At 41.6% G+C, this 9219-nt stretch overlaps 1 protein-coding gene across 1 annotated transcript; it reads right to left on the bottom strand.

Moving 5' to 3' along the window:
* Positions 1 to 5830: 5830 nt before the first annotated feature.
* On the bottom strand, positions 5831 to 8163 carry LOC108680177. Its single transcript, XM_018168949.1, has 2 exons — positions 7955 to 8163; positions 5831 to 6617 (listed from the first exon to the last, which is right to left on the bottom strand). Exons 1-2 carry the CDS (start codon positions 8161 to 8163, stop codon positions 5831 to 5833), a joined length of 996 nt encoding a protein of 331 aa, XP_018024438.1.
* Positions 8164 to 9219: the final 1056 nt, after the last annotated feature.

The following is a 9219-nucleotide window of genomic DNA, read 5'->3' as shown; positions in this document are numbered from 1 at the left end:
TTGTTACTAGCGGAGCTAAGAGTTCTGTCAGGTGTTGATTACTTTATTGTTACTAGCGGAGCTAAGAGTTCTGTCAGGTGTTGATTACTTTATTGTTACTAGCGGAGCTAAGAGTTCTGTCAGGTGTTGATTACTTTATTGTTACTAGCGGAGCTAAGAGTTCTCTCTGATATACTGATTACTTTGTTACTAGCGGAGCTAAGAGTTCTGTCAGTGTTGATTACTTTATTGTTACTAGCGGAGCTAAGAGTTTTCTCAGGTGTTGATTACTTTATTAACTATCTGAGATACGGGTTATTTCAGATCATGATTACTTCACCTCTTGCTGTATTGTACGATCCCTCACTGTACTAACAAATGCAAACATCAAATGAGATCACTTGAATCGAATAAGTGATCGAATTAACATTTATTATGAAGTAAAAATGACAACAAAGCTTCTTATTGTCGGAACATAATCTTTTTAGCTGTCGGCTTCCCGCGTCGTATGTTAGTCAGAGTTTGTTTAGGAGAATATTGAGTGCACAGCCTGGATTACAGGGGAAAGTTGGCTGTCGTCTAATGCATTTCGTTATTAAGAAGATGATTCCGTCTAACGTGGTAGGTTGACTCTTCGATGCAGCATACACTTGGATTTGAGATTATTTTCCAAACACGATATTATTTGCATGCACGTACGAAAAGGCAGTTCAAGGAGATGAAATAAGTACACAGTAATCCATATTCTGTCATATTAAAGTCTAATGTTTAAGCATGAATTGTTTCCAGCTGAAACATTTCTTATTAAATTTTGAGGCCGAATCGTATGATTTAGTGTACCGAAAGAGTTGATATATATGATGACAAGCTTGTAAATTAACTATCGTATTTAGTTTACGCATCCTAAATGTTAATCAAAATAATGTATTGATCATAATCCTTAATTATTGCGTAACTTGAAATCTCACTCAACCGAAAAAAAAATTTCCGGACCTTGTGCAATTGGCTTCAAATAACAGGTGTAGTCAAATAGAGTAGACAGTTCTCTCTTCAGTTGTCAGTCATGAACTGTAATTTGCCGCACATTTTGTTGCTGTAAGCAAGACTTTGGTCTCAGTATCCGAATTGAACACATTTTCTGACCATCAAGAATGCCCATAAAAAATTAATTGAACAATTACTGAACAAGTCTACAATTTGATCACACTACTTCAACACTTCCATCTATTTGCACTGGCGTAGTGACTCTTGGTAACGTTCATTCTTTTGACTATTACCATTGCAAAAAATTTAAATTCACGTCTCCCAGCAAATGCTGAAATAATTTCTGGCGATCGTAGCTCCTGCTGAAAAAATACGCTTCTTGAACTTCTTCGGCGACGCGTATCATCTCCTCATGAAATTTGCTTCTTCCAGTGAACGAATTAAGCAGAACTTCATGACCTTTGATCTCTATTCTAAAAACGGAGGCACTCTAGGACGATAATTACGTTCACTTAATGTAGCATTACTTTGCAACCCAGTTAAAATTTTAGGCCGTGGCGCGCGTGTTTATCGGCGTGGAGGGCGATTATAAGCCCAGAGCGGCAGATTGGCCGTTTTTCCCATATCTCGGCGATATGGTAGACTCCTGCGTTTGGTATTTTTTTTAATCCGAGACGAGACGAGACGAGACAACAGGCTCTGTCCCGGTTCGCAATAAAAACCGGGACAATTTTCAGCCTTCCGTTGGAATTCCGGGACGATACCGAGACGAGACGAGACGTCCCGGTTAAAATAGGTACCTTTAAATTTCCCGGAATTTACAGTCATTTTAACGAGACATAACGAGAATAATCAATTATTGATGTGGTGTAAACTTTGGCTTACCGTCATACATTTATACAGAGCTGGGCAGCGCTACTTTGAAATGCAGCGGCCGCTACCGCTACATGCTCTAAATGTAGCGGGCGCTACCGCTACAATGGCTTAAGTGTAGCGCCGCTACCGCTACCGAAAATGTAGCGGCCGCTACAAGTAGCGCGCTACTGCCCACCTCTGGTAACAACAAACATGTTGACACTATTAACAGGCTGAGGTTGACAACATTACACCGAAATTGTTCGTAACGGTACAGTTTTATTCTGTAATTTATATTATGTATGTATCATGTTGATTTTTAAGTAATATTTAATACTATTAAGTAAAATCTCTAAAGGCTTTATCTATTCATGTAGCGGTAGCGCTGTAGCGGCAAAACCTCGTATCGCTACTTAAATATGTAGCGGGCGCTACCGCTACCGCTACAATTGCTTAAATGTAGCGCCAGTACCGCTACATGTAGCGCGCCACTGCCCACCTCTGCATTTATATAATAACTTGAGACGTATCCTTTTACTATTCTGATTGGAGCTCGGCAATTGAAATTATTTTTGCGACGAATACATGTCGTGGTTTAATATGGTAGTTAATCTAGACAGGCAAATAAAAATGGAAAAACACGTTTTTTTTTCAAAAATTGTGTTCTATGATGGTTTGGAGGCTGTCTCTTATACACATCTAGATGTGTATAAGAGACAGCGCTTACATTCTCCAGTATCCTAGTGAATTTTGCACCATTCAATGAAAACAAACGACAAGAACGTATCGAAATGATAGCACAATCAAGTGCNCTCGTTATGTCTCGTTTCAAATCTGTCTGTCTCGTCCCGGTTCATAATTTACCGGGACACAAGTTTTAAAGTCCGGGACAGAAGTCTTGTCTCGGTTCATACGTTTATTCCGGGACAAATTTTATCCTCTGTCCCGTTATTTTTTTCCCGGAATTTTCTCGTCTCGTTTCGTCTGTCCCGGTTCATTTCGAGAAAATTATTTCGAGACGCAGGAGTCTAGTCCCGACTCCCAAGTAGCCCTGCTGTGCGGAAATGGCCGCCATTTTTTTTTTGGATTGAGGTATGTAAATTCTGCAAATAAAGTTTTCATGCTGACACTTGTCTGCCACTTTTTTCTAAGCAAAATTTCTTAATACAGCAAATATTTTTTTACTACAGACCTTAGCAGAAGTAACTTTTCAAAATATTGTTTTTCACCATTTTTTTCAGGAATTTTTCAAAGCTAGTAAATGCAGTATTTTTGAACTTCCTTTCTACTACATAGATAGGAAAAATGTTGATGTTTACGCCACTATATTTAGTTTTGCAATATTCCAATTAGTTTTGCTACTAAAACAGTTTTACGCCGTGTTGGAGGACTGTCCCGAGTTACCCTGCCTGTCCTGAGTACTCAGTGAGTAGCCCCGGTTGACGGTACATCTCAACTGCAAAATACAATTTTGTCAGTTCAGCAAGGTTCCTGTCAGTGTCACAATTGGGTATTCTTATCCCCATTGATAAAAAATCCTCATTGATAAAAAATGTTTCCAAATACTAATTAGGATTTGTATATACTGGTACTTGATATGCAACTCCTGCATGGCATTGGTTAAAAGCTCTTGCTCTTCTATTGTGGCCAACTGGCCTGGTCTGGTCATGACCTAGCAGGCTAACACACTTCTTCTGTCTTCAACCATTAGTTATGAATCAAAATTCAAAAGAGTAGGTACTATAGCCTTATAGGCTACTTGGAAAACAGCATCTGCAAATTGCAATCACATTATTTTATGAGAAATGACAAGAATCAAAATGCAAATTCTTGTTTGAGGATCAAAAAAGAAAAATAGAGTGAATAAAAAAAAATTCTCCAAAAGACCCAAGGGCTGGCAAAGTGCTAGCCTAGCCATTGCCTATAGTTGGTACCTAGCACTGCTAGGTACCTGGTGGCCTGTAATCTGTATTTTATTCATGCATTTATAAAGAACAAATTCTTAGGTATAGCCATTATAAAAGTTTCATGTCGTAAAGTCAAGTAGTCAACCATAGGCTAAGTCCATAACAAATCCTATAGGCCTCCTACCTAGCCTATATAGGCCTAATCAAGATTATTACTAGCTAGGTAACCATAAGGTAAGCCTAGGTATTAGCTAATTACTTAAGGGGACCGGCTACCCTAAAATTTTCAATTTTGGCTTTTCCGGTTTTTGAGCTCATCTTAAAGCTGAAATTCTGCTCTTTCCAATGGTACCACTGCCATCGCTGTACGCCAATATTTACGTTCATGACGTCTCTTTAAAGGGAAGCGGGTGGCAGAGTTCTTTAACTAATTAGATATAAAGTAATTAGCTGCTGAAATCTTTGAATATAGTTTCTACTTGAGTTGTGCTGCAGTTACATGCTTAGTCTCATCTTAAAGCTGACATTCTGAGCTTTCCAACGATACTACTGCGATCTATGTACGGCAATATTGACGCAGATGGCCGGGCTTTAATGGGGGGCGGGGGGTGGAGTTCCTTCACTAAATAGACCTAAGAAAATTAGAGCGGCAAGACTACATATCTTGGTGTATCTGGCATCTGAGCTCAGTTACCCTCCTAACGTTGTACGTAGAGGTGCGCTACAAGTTGCTGCTAGCATCCTTGAGTAGATTAAGCTACAGGAGCCTGTAGTTTGGTATCCATGCTACATTGAGTGCCTATTTCGAGGCGCTCGGGACTTTGTCGCGCCGTCCTGAAAAGTTCAACTTATTGTCACGGAAAACCTATCTCCTCCTACAGTTTTCAAGCTACAGCAATGAGACATATACCATTCGATTTGTAATAAAAATATCTATCGAACTGATGATCACTTTTTTGAATTTCAGTCTGGTTCGTTTTTTATATGGGGGAGAAGGGGGGGGAGGGGGGAAAAATGAGAAAAAAATGAGAAAAATTGGAAAAACGCGTATAAAAAATAAACTAAGGGGAAAATGAGAAAAGTGATCATCAAATCTCTAGGTATGGTCTTTACAAACCGAATGATACGTGTCTCGATGTTTTAGGATGATATTTGTAGGAGGAGATAGATTTTCTAAAGTACCCCTTTTTAGCCGTTTTCTATGAATTTCACGTTTTCTATATATTTTTTCGAAAAATTCATACGAGCAAAATGTTCTTATATTTACATTTTGCATATGTATGCGAAGTTTCATGATGATCGGATAATAACTGTAGAAGTTTTTCCGGAGGGTAGCCGGTCCCCTTAATAATAGAAAACATTAAGCGATTAAGGAGTTCAATTTGAACCAAATTACCTATGAAAGCATTTGTCCTCATTTAACATCAATGTTACCTACTCATCTGGATAAAACAAAGATGTTCAATGTTTTTTCTGCATTTCATTCCTGCTTACCCAGGAAACGAGGGTATATGCTGATGAATGCGGGCCACAGTCGATTCAACAACACACAGTTCATGCAACACACAGTCCGTGTACGGTGTACAGTACACTGTTGACTGTAGTCACTGTACAAGGTTTGCCTTCGGCCTTCGCCATATTTATGGCAACGGATGTTTGCGATATTTAAAAATTAATTGGTTTCTAAAAGACTTTTCTTTTAAAATGAAGCTTAATAACATCTATTTTATATTGCAGAAGTCTACGGTGTCTAAATTTACTATTACTTATGACAGTAGATAGAAATGCAATTGTAACCCTTCATGACATGATGACAAGGTCGAGAGTAATTCAGTCATTGCAAAAAAGCTCCAAATTCTTTGTGAAACTGTGTGGTAAAAAATCCAAGGAAACTGGTGAAACATGCAATTGACCTGGTCAAGGAAGGAAACGAAGTGTCCGAACCAAGCACTTGGTCAAAAGCACGAGGGAGAAGTTGAGGAGAAACCCTCGTCGCTCAGCTGCAAAATTGGGGTACTGACTATCTGTTCTGTTCTGTTCTTCGATGGATTATCGGAGTGCTGCGCCTTGGACGATTCACTCCGGAAGCAGCTGTTTGTTAACGATTACGGGTCAAAGCGGTGGGTTGAACTGATGAAGTTTTCAACGGCTCTGCAGGTCTGAGGCCAGGTAGGGCTGCTGGTGATATCTCCTCCCAGAAGGGTTTCAAGACTGAGTACAAGTATCCCCTGGGAGTTTATCTGACGTCGCAGTTGGGAGCGGGCTTCAGCGTACTCTGTGCAGACTATGAGATAGTGATGTGCTGTTTCTGGCACTTGGCACGAAGGGCAGAGTGGTGATGGGGCTTGGCGAATCTGGAAGAGAGACTTGTTTAGTGGAGCAGTGCCGAGTCGTAGTCGGGCAAAGAGGGTCTCGAATCTGCGAGTCTGCAGCATGTGATGAGCCCATGGGTGAACTGATGGCTTGATCATTCCCAGAGCAAACTGTCCTCGGATTGATGTCCACTTCGCTTGCCAAAATTTCCAGATGTTACGATGTACCACTGACTTCAGCTCGGAGAAGTCAAAAGGGACTTGTGCTGTTTGGTCTGCAGACGTGGCTGCATGCTTGGCGGCTTTATCCGCTGCCTCGTTCCCGTGCAGACCCGCGTGACTAGGTACCCACTGTAAGTGAACTGCTCCTGTTGGCAACAGATGAAGGTGCGCTTGAATGGTGGCCACGAGCTGAGTGTAGCTGCTGGGGAATGCTTGCTGAAGAAGCTGTAGTGATGAACGGCTATCCGTGCAAATAACTGCAGGCAGTGTGCGGTTGGCGGCTAAGTATTTCAAGGCTTGGAGGATGCCGTAAAGTTCAGCTGCAACGATTGTGTGGCTGGGGTCAAGGCGCCATCCTCTGATGTGAGACAAGGATGGGATTACCACTGTCTCTTATACACATCTAGATGTGTATAAGAGACAGAATGTAGATCGCTGTGTAAGAAATTTTGAGTTAGTCATATCAGAGAAAATTTGTACAGCAGCATCAGAAGAGGTAACTGACACTGTAGCCGAACAAAATTGGTCCAAAAAGTACTTGTCTACATTGAACCAAGGAGGCAATGGGGACACCAGAGGAGATGCAAGCATATGCGGCACAGGGATCTGCAAGGTGGACATGATGGCACGGGCATGAGAGATAAAACTTATTGGTTGGCATAGTGCTCTGTTAGGTAAGCATGGGGGAACATTTTGGTGAAACAATTCAGTTACTATTGGGCAACGGGGCAATTGTATCAGGCGAAAGTAATATTTACATAATAATTCATTCCTGTGTACTGAAAGAGGAGGAATGTGAGCTTCAACCTCCATTGAAGGTACCGGGGTGGTTCTTCTACAACCTAGAGCAATTCTCAGACAATTATTTTGTATTACATTCAGTTTACATAGATTAGTTGGGGCTGCAGAANAGAGAACTCTAGAAGCAACACGAGAGGAGATTGCCATGGCCTTTTGGTAAAAAAGACAACGAGGAGAGGATGCTGGATGCGGGCCCTTACATGAAGCGCAGCATGGGTTGTCGGCATTGCAGTTCTGCACGACATGGTCAGGGGAGGAGCAATGGGCGCAAACTGCTAGTCTTCGACAGGAGATGGAACCGTGGCCAAATCTTTGGCAACCGTAGCAGCGGGGCGGGGGGGGCAAGGTAGGAGTGTACTTTAAGTGAGACATTATGGAAGAATACCTTGTCTGGTACTGCCGAGGAGCATTCTATTGCTATGCGCATCGCTTGAAAACTGCTGTTGTTTGGATCTGCAACTACATGGCTTGGGAATAGCTTTTTAACCGAGAGGATTTTATTTGCATTTTGGTTAGCAGGGAGGGAAAGCTCGGCTAGGAGATCATCTGCGGTGTAGCTCAGAAGGTATTTGTCCTCTATATCTGTGAAATCGAATATTACTTCCCCTTGGAACATGGCTGGCTCTTTAGGGATACGAATTTTGTATTTAATTCCGCTGTGTTCATAACAGTGATCTGAGTTGGTAAACTCTTTTACTTTATTGGTCAGTACTTCCCCCGTGATTAGGGTGCCCTTCAAATTTCGGCTAAGGCTATCAGGTTTGATGAACTGTAGTGCTGGCCAGCTTTTGGAGATTTGGGCATAGAAGTTGAATGGTAGGGCCTTTTTATCTTCTCGTAAGTCGTAACAGAAGAAAGGTGGTAGAGGAGAGACTGGCCGGCAGTGTTTCATACTGGGTGGAGTTGTTTGAGCTTGAGGTAGGTTCTGAAGAAGTTGGCGAAGGAACAGGTTTGGTATAACCGTGAAGTCTGGGCTTCTTGGTCTTGGCAGGTCTTCCTATCACTGGTGAGTCGGAAGGGAAGCCGGCAAAATCAGAGGTGTCCATCACTGCTTCGGCGAAGAGGTCTTCTGTCAGGCCAGGGCCTGACGATGATTCGGCCATACTTTCCACCTTTGAGTGTTCTTCACAGTTCACACTAATTCGGTAATCCCTAGTAATATAGAATTTGCACTGTGTTTCAGATTTGACTACACTCTACAGCACCGTGAACTTTGGTTGTTGAGCGTAAGCACCACACATCTTGCCACCATGAACGAACAAACGAAACTCGGGGGGTACTGACTAAAACCCGGAGAAGCGCCGACATGTGGAAGAGCCTTCGCGATGACATCGTTGGCGCTCCAAGTATGAACGCGTTCAGGAACAGACTAGATAAAGCTATGGAAAAATATATGTTCAGATTTGAAATGCCTAGCGCCATATCGAACCCCGGAGGAAGTCTAGTAGCTACTTCAAACTATCGTCAGTCATGTAAAGATCCGGTCAAATGACACGATTTTAGATCTTCTGTGAACAAGGCACGAAAAGGAAAAGAATTGGCGACAGGCCACTTCAGCGCCGAGATCACTATATTATGTTATGTTAAACTGGATTCAGGATCACATCCCAGCTTTCATTAGCAAAAATGAATGGCCCTCAAGAATCCCTTATTTGTATCCTCTCGACTTTTCTGTGTGGGCTATTTTAGAGAGTAGGGTCTGCAGAACACCTCATGATTCTTTGCTTAGTTTGAAGTCTAAATTGACACGAGAATGGGACTTGATCCCTCAAGAAATACCACATGATTCCTGTGAAGCTTTTCCGCGTACATTGGAGGCCGTCATTAAAAATAAGTGTGGTCATATTGAATAAATATGTCTGAGAATTGTTTAGGTAATTCTTGGCTACTAGCTCATCCAGTAAAAAAAAACAATGCACAAATTTGTTTCATTGAGAAATAACAAAAAACATGCGTAGCCATAAATATAGCGGGCCCTGTATAGAAACATGGACTGCTGGCCCAAAGGAGAGAAAATAGACGAAACACGTCCAACGTTACATCCCCCAGTGGTTATAATAATAATAATAATAATAATAATAATAATAATAATAATAATAGCGGTTTCAGCGTTTATTAGGCCGTAGGCCTGTCGCCGATTCTTAACATCGCAGAACTTG

Source organism: Hyalella azteca, unplaced genomic scaffold, assembly GCF_000764305.2.
Source record: "Hyalella azteca isolate HAZT.00-mixed unplaced genomic scaffold, Hazt_2.0.2 contig11259, whole genome shotgun sequence".
In the NCBI taxonomy this organism is placed as follows: Eukaryota; Metazoa; Arthropoda; class Malacostraca; order Amphipoda; family Hyalellidae; genus Hyalella; species Hyalella azteca.
This window is presented reverse-complemented; position numbering and strand designations above follow the sequence as displayed.

Bases quoted from the DNA above. Each gene is read 5' to 3' on its own strand.
- LOC108680177 (XM_018168949.1), bottom strand. From the start codon at position 8,163: ATGGCCGAATCATCGTCAGGCCCTGGCCTGACAGAAGACCTCTTCGCC. The intron at 6,618-7,954 runs GTATGAAACACT...GTCTCACATCAG, and splicing joins AGCTCAAACAACTCCACCCA to AGGATGGCGCCTTGACCCCA.